Source organism: Ambystoma mexicanum, chromosome 11 (genome assembly GCF_040938575.1).
Source record: "Ambystoma mexicanum isolate Mex_15411 chromosome 11, UKY_AmexF1_1, whole genome shotgun sequence".
In the NCBI taxonomy this organism is placed as follows: Eukaryota; Metazoa; Chordata; class Amphibia; order Caudata; family Ambystomatidae; genus Ambystoma; species Ambystoma mexicanum.
Window position 1 is genome coordinate 865,785,031 of NC_090934.1, and position 12,559 is coordinate 865,797,589.

Below are 12,559 nucleotides of genomic sequence, written 5' to 3' on the forward strand. Positions count from 1 at the left end.
TGCTCCTCTATTACGCTGCAGTTATTATCCAACGTTACGTAATAGAACAGCTTAATACCTGTGGGTGCATCTGCTACATAACACATTTAGCATAACATGAAAACGTGGGTATCCTCTGTTATAAATGTGATTAGGGGCGCCATCTATCGTAATACATCAGGTGGCACTGTATCGTGTTAGAACACGTGCAGGCCCAGTCTTTGGTCGAGGTGAATGTGGGCTACCCTACCCTGTATTACTGGTGGAGCAGTGAGCGCGCCATCTCTTGCACAGGGGAAGTGCAGACTCCATGCATTGGCAATCAGTGTAGGCAGCAGCTGTGCTAGAGCGCGAGCGTGGGATCTTTCTGGTACAGGCTGAGGGTGCTCCATCTGTGGGGCAGGCAAGCGTGTGCTGCATCGGGAACCCTTCGTGTTTATGGCTGGGGCGGGGTGGGGGGGGTCTATGTTATTTTCAGTTTCCCATTACATCTGCTGTTACTCTGCTACTTTTACTGTCTTACCTCAATTCCCCTTTCTTGCTTTCATTTCCAGACTTCCCAGTGCTTTTCCTTCAAAAATGAGGACGTGGAGACCAGAAAGGTGAGACCCTCACATTTCGACCCACCGGCAGGCAAGCAGAGTGAGAAGGATTACGAGTTGCACATGGACCTACCTCCTTTCATTGGGAAGTTATCGATACACTGTGCATCGTGTATGGAGAGCCCCGAAAAGATCCCGAACCAATAACCACCCCCTGCTCCAGTTGCTCTTGGCAGTGTTAAAAACGGGGCACAATAGGAACATTTCGCACACACCCACAGGGGTGCACTGGCTTATGGGGAACTCTGGAGATGTCCCGGTAGGCCTCTTCACCCAGGGCCTCTTTTGTGGGGTAACCTATTTTATTTCCAAATTGTCTCATAGGACAAGGGTTGGGCTTGCGCAAGATGTATAATATGGGGACACTTTGAACATTATTTCCAGGGCCTCTTTTGGTTCCCAGTCCACCCCTGCACACCCTCTATGTTGACACACACACGCACGCACGCACGCACGCGCGTTTAGATTCTTGTCTTTACACTGCACTGGGCCTTATTACTTACAGTAATACTACCACCGTTACTGCATGAAGTAACAGTAACATACCACCTGATTTAGAGTCCTTGTACCTTAAAGCCATTCCCCATTTTGGTGTTCCTTTGGGCACGTGCAGTATTATCACATGCTGTAATACCACGCGGGTAAGGCAGCACCCTTTACCGCATGTGTGTCGAGGTCATTGTCTCAACACAAAAGCAGACAGTTGCACAGGGTTTCGTGTACAAATCCTTCAGGGGTGTTGCTAGCTTTGGAAAATATCTGGGGCTACATTAATGTCGAGACTGTCAGGACTCTGGGCTAGCTAGCCTTCTGGTTGTAGCCCCTGAGCTTCTAAAACCATACCAGTGCACAGCGATAACACATGCAGTATTCAGAAACTCAACTTCTGAACCATTTTTAACAGGACTTGTCTTTTGTCACAACAAAGTTTAGTTTAAAAAGCCTGTAAAACAGCTTGACATATCCAGGCAATGCCGGTAAGATCCTGACTCCAGCCTGGCCTTCTCTGGAATGCCCCATGGGTCCGGATGTCTCGATGAACCATCCCACTGAAGGCTTAACTCTTCTCAATCCTCCGCACTCCTCCAGTTTCTTTGCTTTCTACAATTTTTTGATCATAACTAAACACCATTTACTGTTCTTAGTCTGCGTAACTCAACCCTCCTTCTCTTGTTAAAAATACTTAATTTGCCCCCGATGCTGTGTGAGCCTGCGGCACCCAAAAGATAATATGGCAGATACCTATGAAATGAAAATTGCCGGCACCATGGGCACATCAAATGTTACATAGTAAAAGTCATTGTTCGAAGTACAAGTGTCACATTGATCACTGCTCGAAATTGAGATTGGATAAGCGGGAGCTAAAAGCAGCTCCTGGGTATCCAGCATTAACCAGTGACCAGGAGCTAGCACTGGGGAATGAGGAGCTATTAATTGGCATTCCGAAGAAATCTAACTGCAACATAAGGTTGAAACATAACAGTTTGGCCATTATTTATGGTCGATTATGCTTTAAATGCCATGTAGATCTGTTCTAATGTTCATTTATAGATTGTGCCAAATGCATAAAATTAAATTCACATAGGTGTGTTTGTTTGGCATCAGTTGGCCTCGGGAGTCAAAAGTAGCTCCTGGTAGCTGTTGGTGTCAAGCTAACCAGGCACATCTATGCTACATGCAGGAGCTAAATAGCCTCCAGCTCCCCTCAATGTTGAACTCTGTTGATGCATGGTAATTTCAAAAAGTGGGGGCTGTGAGGGCAAATAATAGTGTCACTATATAATGTATCTGAAAAAAGTCAAAACAGACACAAAACATCACATGTAGTGTATGATAGAAACTAAGAATATGTTACAAATGCCAATATGTTTCGGCCGTCCATAAATCAGAGAAGGCTTCTTCAGTACTATGACTTTGTGAACAAATTGTTGACCAGTGTTCTTATGCTACATACCTTATTGCTGTGTTGCTCTCTGAGTCACGTACACTAGTCAAGTTATTTTTATTTATATTTTACCCTGTTGTTCTCTTTTTTGAATGTATGTTTTGTTTGAATTCTTTTAATGCAAGTTATGTATTAGTATATGATATTCTACCTTAAATATGCTATGTATTACGTTTAGAATATTTTAATAACAAAATTCTGCAAATTTTCTTCTGTGGACACCCCCACTTTTTGAAATTTACCACAATGGCAATATGACTAAATAGTTTTACAAGTGGGAAAAGAGAACTTGATTCATTAGACACAGGTAACTTATTAATTGCAGCTTGCTGCCACTATTCGTTGCATCAGCTCCTTAATCAGTGAATAGAGTTCATAATTCCCAAAATGTCCACGGAGCCCCCCAAACCCTACAAAGTACCTCACAAATGTACACCAGACAATGCTTATTTGTATATATATACACACGCTCGGGTTTGTATGGTTTTATTGAATTTTACCTTCTTTGTGGCACAAAACAAAGCTTCACACACAATTTCTTTCTTTTTCATAATAAACAGGCAAATATGACTTAAGAAGATTTAGATTGCAAACAAGCACATGTTCGATTTTTAAAACAAATTACACATTATACAATGTCATGCTAGAGACATGAGGTTTCCCTTTTGCAAAGCACTTCTCTCCCCAGCACCGAAAATTGAAGTCTCAGTGATATGCAGCACCCCTCTGTTTAAAGGCCATGTCTAGGGAGTGGGGAAAGTTGGGAATTTCATTTGAGGCCAAGTGCACCCCTTTGTTTAAATACAACATTTAAGGAGGGGTGTGGGATTTTCGTTTTGTGGCAAGATTCCCTTTGGTTTTAAAGGAATGCTTTGGGAATGGAACAAACATCTTTGTGTTTTAAAGGCAAGTTTTGGGAATGGTGACAATTATCAATGTCGTTTTTGTGGCAAGGACACAGTTCATGGAAAGGCAGGGTTTTGGGACGTGGTATCAGTTGGGAATTTCATTTTAAGGAAGGACCTTTATGTTTTAAAGCAAGTTTTGAGAAGGGTTATCACAGTTCAGAAGTTTCATTTTAGGTGTAAGGACCTGTCTGTTTTCAAGGCAAGTTTTGGCAATTTTGACACTTACAAATTTCGTTTTTGGTGCCAGGACACCCCAATTGCTTTATGTGACTGTAACATTATTCCCGCTAGGAGAGAGGAGGGTGGAAGTTAAAAACTCTTCCATGCTCCCCCGCGTCAATCTATTTGGGGGTTAATTAAATGAATATATAGTCAAATATGCTAAGGGCCTACACAACTTGCTCCCACCCACTAATGAAAAGGAATAGATTCATTAAATAGGTCCTGCACTGAAATTCTGTTGGATAATCTACTTACTTTTGGAAATCTCTGGGCTTGACACTCATGGAGACTGAGCAGGGCTTTGCTTTTGGGGAAAAACAGGATTTGGGCAAGCACTTCAGTCAATGGGATCCCACCGCATTCATCTATCTATGGGCTCCAGGTAAGTGTTTTCTTGTCTCCCCAGCAATGTGAATCCCCAGCCCTCTTCCAATATTTCAACTCAGATGACTTTTCAGCAGATCTTCTTTGGTGATTTATAGACAGCCGTCCCCTTCTTCCATAGTGCAAGACCTTTTTACTCTCTAAGCCCCTGGCATGGAATATGAACATTAGGAGGTGCTAATTTATGATCTCGAAACTGGGATTGGACTTTTACATTTCTCTCCACCCCCAAAGTCCAGCCCCTCTCTAAGGATTGGTTCAGGAGTCTGGAACAGAAATATTGCAACTCCTCTTTGAAATTAATATTGTCACATGTCCACTTTTACCTTCCAAAAAGTGTAACAGGGCAAAGCTTTACATTTTATAGATAACTGCCATGATATAAGGATATTAATATTCCCCTCCTCATGATGGATCAGTAGAACTTCTTTTTATTTCGGCACCTCATTGCATGGGTGTGCTATGATTTTCTGCCCTTCACACAAAAAGTATAATAGTTATGAATATGAAACTAAATTACAGATACCTAGTTTAACGAGCCATCAGCTCGCCAACATTCTCAGTGATACTAGAAACACATTTTAGATTGCTATTGCGTTTCCAAAGGTCAGAAATAGTGGCATTGCACAGGCTCAGCATCAGCTTTCAAATGACATATGAATGGACTCAGTGTGACTTATCGCTGCTGAGAAAATGAACAATTATGATGGTCCATTTAAACTAATGGAAAAGTTCAAGCATGTTTTCAAATCCAACCCCCATTTCACCATGCAGGTTTCATTTGTCTGAAGACACATGGTCCAGAGCCTCTGTGACCTCATTGTTGGTTCAGAATGCAATAAACCCATCAGCCTTTCTTCCCTTGAGGGTTAATGTCCGTCTGGATTGCTGTCCTGGATTGCAGATAGCAATCCAGATGGATATTAACTCCAGAGCCAACAGGCCCATCCAGGACCAAAGACTGGGAACAGACAGAATTGGGTTTCCTTAACAGGAACCCCACCTGGGGATACAGATCCCCCTTAACAAAACCGTAGCCTTGATAAAGACCCCAGAGGTCGAAACACGTATCGGCTGACCACTACTAAGACCAAATGTTTTCACTTGAATAATAAAAAACACGGAACCCAACACTGTGTAGATACTCTTCCTTTTCAATTTACTAAGTGTGAGGTAACCAGGATCTTTCTTCTTTACTACACCAAGGAAGTGTGGGTGTTATCCCCAAAAAACCTGTGACCTTGCAGAACCTAATCACCAGATCACCAGAAATTAGAGCGAAGTGCAGGAGTGTTCACATCCTAGGGCCCACCAATCTCCCACATACTTCTCTAAGCAGTTTGCATCTTTCTGTTATGGTGAAATGCATTTTTGAATCAAGGTATTTTCTTTGTGTTGCACTTCCAGTATTTTTCTTACTTTGGCAAAATTGAAAGTGAAGGGCTGCTGTATGTTTGGTCACTCACAAAGGCCTTTTTTAAAAAAATTTACATGATGTTCGTTATAAAAAAAACTGCTGCTGTTTGTCTCTCAGCAACAAAGTAATGGGCTTTTCCCATCTTTATATACTTGTTTGTGTCATTTGTAGAAATACTTGGATTTATATTGGGTAGACACATTTAGCAGTGTTGAAGTATTCAAAGCAGGCTTTTCATTCACCAGTGGGCCTAGCCATAAGAACAATGTCTTTTGTAGTAAGGCCTAACCTGGCCTTTCAGTTATATTTGTTGGGGCTGGGATTAAAGCCCACAAGTCCACCCCGTCTCTTTTCCCTGGTGAGTCTTGGGAAAGAACAGGGGAGAGTGGGTTTCCTGCAAAGTCTTTTTTTGTTGAATCCTGTCTGGCTCATTTTCTTTACTCAGGGAGTGGTCGCTCTGCCTCCATTTCTATCTTTTTGGTTGGGCGGTGTGGAAGGTACCCAGTTCCTTCTCCTTCCCGGGATCCCTGGGGTCCTTGCAAGACTCCAATTCTGCCCCAGGCTGGAAATAAAGGAGGTTAATGATCTAGAAATAGGAAGAAAAAGAGAGGTTCATATTTCCCCAGAAACATTACAGAGAATTAAATATACAATATTCGAGAAACAAAGAGAACAATATTTCAGAGAAAAACAAAACATATATGGACAGCAGTTTCAATGACAGTTTTTAAACTCCATAATTTTCTTTGTCATGGGTAGTAATTAAATTACTCCCTGTTATATATCTTTTGGTCTCCATCCAGGGTTTTCCTCCGCACCCCTCATTCCTCAGATGGTTCCTCAGTTCGACTTTCATTAGGCTCCTCAATTAGTCATAAAGCTTGTCTAGGAACTGATTGATGTGGACCCATTTTTCTTCCATCTGTTCCACTTTTGCAATGCGGATCTTGTAGGCAACAGGTGATATTTTATCTACAATTTCAAAGGCACCACACCAAGATGGAAGGATTTGCGCTCCTTGATCTGATTTCTTTGAAAATTGTACAGGTACACCTTGCCACCTACCTCATACTCCTTCTTTGTGGTCTTTAGATCATAATATATTTTCATTCCTTCAGCCGACTTTTCTAAATGGCACTGGGCATAAGCAAAAGTGTGCTGCATGTGCTTCCTACATTTTCAATGTACTCATAAGGGGTGGACGCATTGATCAGTGTCTGCTCCTGAGTTCTGTAGGGCAAATGCTCAAGTAACACCATTTTTCATCCGTTCATAAGCTCAAATGGAGACATTTTAGTTGCAGAAGATGGTGCGGACCTAATGGCCATCAGGACAAGCAGTGATCTAATGCCCAACTGGGTCCAGATTCTGCTACGAACATCTAAAAGATTCTCACAGTTGTCTTGTTGTATCTCTCTACCCCCCCACTAGAGGCTAGGCACTAGGCAATGTGGAGTTTTCTTTTTAGCCCTAGGATCTCCCACATATTTACCACCACCTCACTGGTAAAATGACTTCCTCAATCCGACTAAATCCTTTGCAGGAGGCTGAAATGAGAGAAGATGTGATTGACCATTAGTGTGGCAGCTGTCTCTGCCTTACAATTCGGGACTGGAGGACATTCTACTCACTTTGTGAACAAGCAGGTTACAGTCACCATGTACTTGTTTCCTCTAGAGGAGCGAATCACTGGCCCGATGAAATTGTCATGAGTACGAGGCTGGTACGTTCCACTGGTAGTAGTAGAAGGGAGGGGCTGGTAGGAGCATCTTGGGTAAAAGCCTGGCAGGCTAGGAATAAAACTTCCTGCATATATCCCATAGACTTTCAGTATACATGAGGCACTTCCTATTTCCCTCCAACATGCTTTCCCTGATGCCATCTTCATACTTACTGCTCGTTTCAGTCTATGGGCGTGTGGGCCTAATTAAGCCACGCCCAAAGAATGAATCGTGCTTCGCGTACACTCTGTAGCCTGAGGCACACGCTTACCTGATTCCCGGTCATCCTTTCCAGTTCGAGTGCCCCACCTGGGCGTTTTCCCTCACGGACTCCGAGCACCTGCAAAATAAGAAGAAGCATTAGAAATTCTCTGAGTTCAGCATCGTTTTTTGCTTACCTCTTCAGTAGTGCGTTCGGCGGAACTGCCAGCAGGACCCTGATCTATTCTTCGCACAAACTTTTTGGATTGTGTTACTCTGCTTACTTCGGATCTTCGGAGCTCTCTAGACCTACTGCAGCACTACGGAAACCTGCAATCAAGAAGAAGGGAGCACAGGTTACAACGAATAAACTTTCAATTTGACGAGTTACTTTAGCCCGCATTCCATACCCAGTGAAGCAACTGGTAGAGACTTACCCGATTCCACGAACTTACCTGGCTCAACATTCCATACCCAGTGAAGCAACTGGTAGAGGCTTACCTGATTTCACGAACTTACCTGGCTCTGTGTTCCATACCCAGTGAGGCAACTGGGAATGGTTTTATCAGGCCAAATTAACTTACCTGGAACTGTGATTCATACCCAGTGAGGCAACAGGGAGAAACAAACTCACTGGCACTCTTCAGAGTCTAATCCAGAGCGAGGACTGCCAAAGTGCAGCAGTGCCGCCATCCACTCCGCACAGAGAGGATATCGAGACTATAGCGCCCCTGCATATGCAGGATAGAGAGCTCGCCATATCACATCAAAAGGTGAGCTATTAGCCTTTGCACCACCACTGACCACAATTACAAGGAACCCAGGGGGGGAGTAGGTGAGGTGGTCCTTAGGGTTGTTCTTCTAGTTTAACAGACCTATCATCCCCTTTTAGGTGATTACCCCCCGGGATGGAGAAAAGGCACGGGCAGGGACAGGAGGGCCTCATCGCTTCCGCAGAGCCTCAGGTGAGCATGACAGAAATCGACTGGAAAATCTGACCAAGGCAGTGTCATTCCCCTTTTTTGTAGGGGAGCTCTGTGTGTGAGTGAACTGGGTTGGAATCGAGCACACACAGGACACCCCATGAGGTAAATGTTGAGGTCCTGGGCCATGTTTGGCCAGTAATCTACCTCACGCAAGATTTCCAATGTCGTATGAAACACTGTATGACTGGCAGTGGCCGTGTCATGGGCGTGGTTCAACATCAGGCTTTGAAATGAGGGAGGTACCACCCACTGGTCATATCCTGCTAGGGCTCTCCATAGCAACAAACCATCTTGGATCCGGAACATCTTGGGAAACTTCATCAACGCCCAGAGATCCTCTTTACTGGCATAATCCGATTCATTTAGAGGGAATCCCACGGGGTCTTCAATGTGTCAATAGAATTTTCTGATAATCTGGTCCTCTTTCTGTGCAGTGATCAAATCTGCATCTGGGGTATCTCTACTCCACTGGGAAGTCGAGAGTTCACAGACGGTTTTTGTGATCTGGTGACAGCAGCAACTTGGGTTTCAGCCAGCAGGGATTCAATTTCTATGAAATCCACCTGCAGAGCTCTGGTTTTAGCCAGCTGGTCAGACAGGTCATTCCCAGTTTTATCTGGCACCTCTATTTTGGAATGACCTCTTATCTTCTTCCAATAGATGGTCATCTCATTAGAGCTCACCAGATTATCGATTGCTGGGTCACTTTGGCATGCTTTAAGGGTTTGTTGTTGGCACAAAGCATGCCTCAATTGTTCCAGTTAATCAGGTGCTCAACTAACCCATTCCTGACATAATCAGAGTCAGCAATTATGACCAGTTCTTTGAGTTGGTGGTGCACTGCAGTGAGGATGACTTGATAAACGGCCATCAACTCTGCCACCTATCACTACTACTTTGGGGTTCTATTTTGTAACCAACAGAGGGCTCTGGGGATCATTCACCACGGTATTCCCAATGCCGGTCACAAGTTCTTTTTCCCTGTTGTTATCAACATGGTAGGAGCACCCATCCACACAAAAACTGGAATTGCAGGGAAGTTAAGTACGCCTCCATATTGTTGTTGGTCATTAGACCTTCATCCTCAAGACAATTTTCTTGAGCACAATCATGCTAGTCCGCCAACCCTTGTGCTAGGGGACTCTTCTTGTTCTGGCCATATCTGACCTCTACAGGAAAGCCTTGCATGGACAGGATCCAGGAAGTCATTTTGTAATTACTGACGTTCCCTGGCCAGATTCTGTCACTTTGTAAACATTGCCAGGATTGCTGAGGAGTCTCGGCAATGATGTGCTCCCTCTGGATGAATGAGCAGCAATTTTTCAACGCCCACACCATTGCCAGGAGTGCATACTCGCAGTCATTGAATTTTTCCTCCACAGAGGACACAGTTTTGCTTGTGTACAGGATGACTTTGTTGACCTTGTTGTGCTTTTGATACAATACTGCTGTTAGGCAGGTATCTGAGAACCCGTCTCCAAGAATGAAGCGGTATCTCTATTCTCATACTTTGCTTTATCTTTATGGGGTAAGCCAAACAAAGAACCTGGGAAGGCTTCTTTTCAGGTGTTTAACTGCCTCAGATTGTTCTGGACCCCGCTCCCACTTGACTCCAGCCTGTAATAAATGGACCAAGTGTCGAGTGACCTCTATATAGTCTTCAATGAACATTTGACTATAGTTTGTGAATCCAAGAAGGCTTCTTAATTCTCACAGAGTAGAGGGTCTTTTAATTTCAATAATGCTTCCACCTTCTTCACCTGGGGATTAAGACCGTCAGGGATGATCTCATGCCCTAAGAAATTCACCTCGGGTCTTACACCACTGTGCCTCCTGAAAGGACAGTTTTGCTCAGGCTTTCTGCAGCTGGGTTATATGAGAATTTAAGGCACTTACTGTCTACCTGATAGCAGAACAGTGAATCACGGCATGTGAGTAGATGAGAACCGAGTGTGCCAGTCCCTTGTCCTGGTCTCCCTCATCAGAGGAACAAGGCCCAAAAACAAGGGCAAAGGTTTCTCAGAAAAAACCATTGTACTGAAGTTCAATAGTGGGTTCACTGTTCCGGTAGATGTGGTATTTTGAGGTACAGAGGATGAAAGGCAGGCCACGATATTCAGAGCAGACTGAAACAGAGATGATTAGGCAGTAGCAGCTCCATGTTGTGCGACCGGCACCAGTGAGTTCAGAACTCAGAGAGAGGCTGTGCTGGAGACAAGGAAGCAGCGATAAAAGGAGGAATCATTCATGGAAGAAAAAGGCAGAGGAATAAGATGTGTAACTTCAACGAAAAGGGCGAGAGACAGGAAGGAACGTCAACACAGGGAGAATACCTGTTGAGATGCAGCATCCAAGAGCTCCGACTCCAATTCCACTGTGCAATCAAATGCAATTGGTGGGCGCCATGTTGGAAAACACTAGACCGTGCATTCAGTAACATCAATGCTGTGATGGAATGATACTGTAGATCCAACGCCAGCATTTCCAAAGTGACTACGGGGGGGCACGTCTGACAGCATGCCCCCTCCCAGGGTCCATAGGACCAGGCTTCCAAAGGTGCAACTGATCAAAACGATGTACCAGCTGCGGGGCATGCACGTTGGACACCGGCTCCCAGGAATGCTCAGAGACATCGTACCCAACCCAATCGATAAGACAGTGAAGTCATCCTCTGAAGTAATGGGAATCGCAAATGCAAGAGACAACATACTCAAGAGAGCCATCAACCATCTGTGGAATGGGTGCAGTCATTCGCTTCCTCAAAAAGTATCCGGCAGGTATGGTTTCAGCAGGGAGGAGTGAAAATCAGGATGGATCCTCTTCCAGGCACTCATGATCGCTAGTTTCACTGCAACTGGGTTGATGATCCAAAGGATACGAAACAGTCCCATGTACAGAGGAAAAGACCTGGAGGGAGTCAACCTCTTGGGTAGGTATTTGGTAGACAGCCACACCTTATCACTGATATGGTATTCAGGTTGCTGTGTTCAGGTTGCTGTGAGCACTGTGTCAAGACTAGGGTGTCCCTCCCTCAACTCATCCTCACCTTTATCGTCCAAGGAGCTTTCAGGAGTTTCTGATTCTTTCTTCTTTCTTGGCTTCCTAGACTCCTTCTCCTTTTTAACCTTTTTGCGATGTAAGTAGGGGCGAGCCTCCTCGGTCGCCACTTTGATTGGAAGGCAACCAAGTCCTGGGGACCCCCGAGGGGCAAGCTCCCAATCTCAGGGAAAAAGCTGATCGGCTGAAAAAACCCTGAGCAGAACTGATGAGTAGATTGTTTCTGTTCAATTTGGAATCCTGCAGGTTTATCCCACTGGGAGTGGATCTTGAAGAAGTGCCAAATATATTGTCCACCAGTTTGTAGTTGGCAAAAAGGAATAGGATGTAGTTCAGTAGCAGGAAATTATCCAGAAAAGACAGCTTATAGAATATGTATAGGAAGCTCAAAAGTTAATCCACGTAATACAGTGTAGATCCAAAACAAGGACAGGCAAAAGGATCCTTCACCAAAAGGGGCGGAGGAAGCTACGGTACAAAGGGTGGTACCGGTAACTAAGGGAAAGTCAAAGGACTGCGTAGTCACTTCATACAAGAAAAGGTACAGCGATAAGCAAGAGCTGTACGCCCAGAGACAGGAAAGAAAACAGAAAGAAGAGAAAGCGGCACTAAGAACAAATGCCTCATTATACTAGCAAGTCAATAAGGAAAAAAGGATACAAAAATGAGAATAGGATATACGGGGAGGTAAAGTAACAGAATGGAGACCAGAACTGAAAACCCACCACGGTGAAATAAAAGAGAAAAACCAGGTTTGAGCAACCAACATTGGTAGTAGCCTCACACAAAAAAGTCATAAACATACGTTTGATCTTGACATCAAGATTCACAGAGCAAGGTTGAATAAGGACCTGCAGGCCTTAAAAAATCAGAAGCTGTCGGTTGAAAAACTCAAGGATCAGTGCAGACTGAGGCGGCAAGCTTATAGGAATTGGCGGATCCATCATCACGCCCTCCTATTACAGATGGATGGTGAAACAATGCTTAAAGCAATGAAGGAATTCAATTCGAGAAATTACTGGGCTTTGATTAATAGCACTGAGACCTCACAAATTCAATTGAATATTAATCCTATTAGTGAGAAGTTTTGGTGCGATTATTTTGAGAAACTTTATGCATGCTCTAGTAACGATGACT

The 12,559-nt window shown here is 44.1% G+C and overlaps 1 protein-coding gene across 1 annotated transcript in view; it reads left to right on the plus strand.

Moving 5' to 3' along the window:
* The window catches only part of RIC8A (RIC8 guanine nucleotide exchange factor A), a 170,844-nt gene that overhangs the window by 12,186 nt on the left and 146,099 nt on the right, over window positions 1-12,559 (plus strand). Inside the window, exon 2 of the mRNA XM_069623908.1 lies at window positions 534-581. Coding sequence (XP_069480009.1) covers window positions 534-581 — 48 coding nt within the window. The remainder of the gene's footprint in view (window positions 1-533; window positions 582-12,559) is intronic.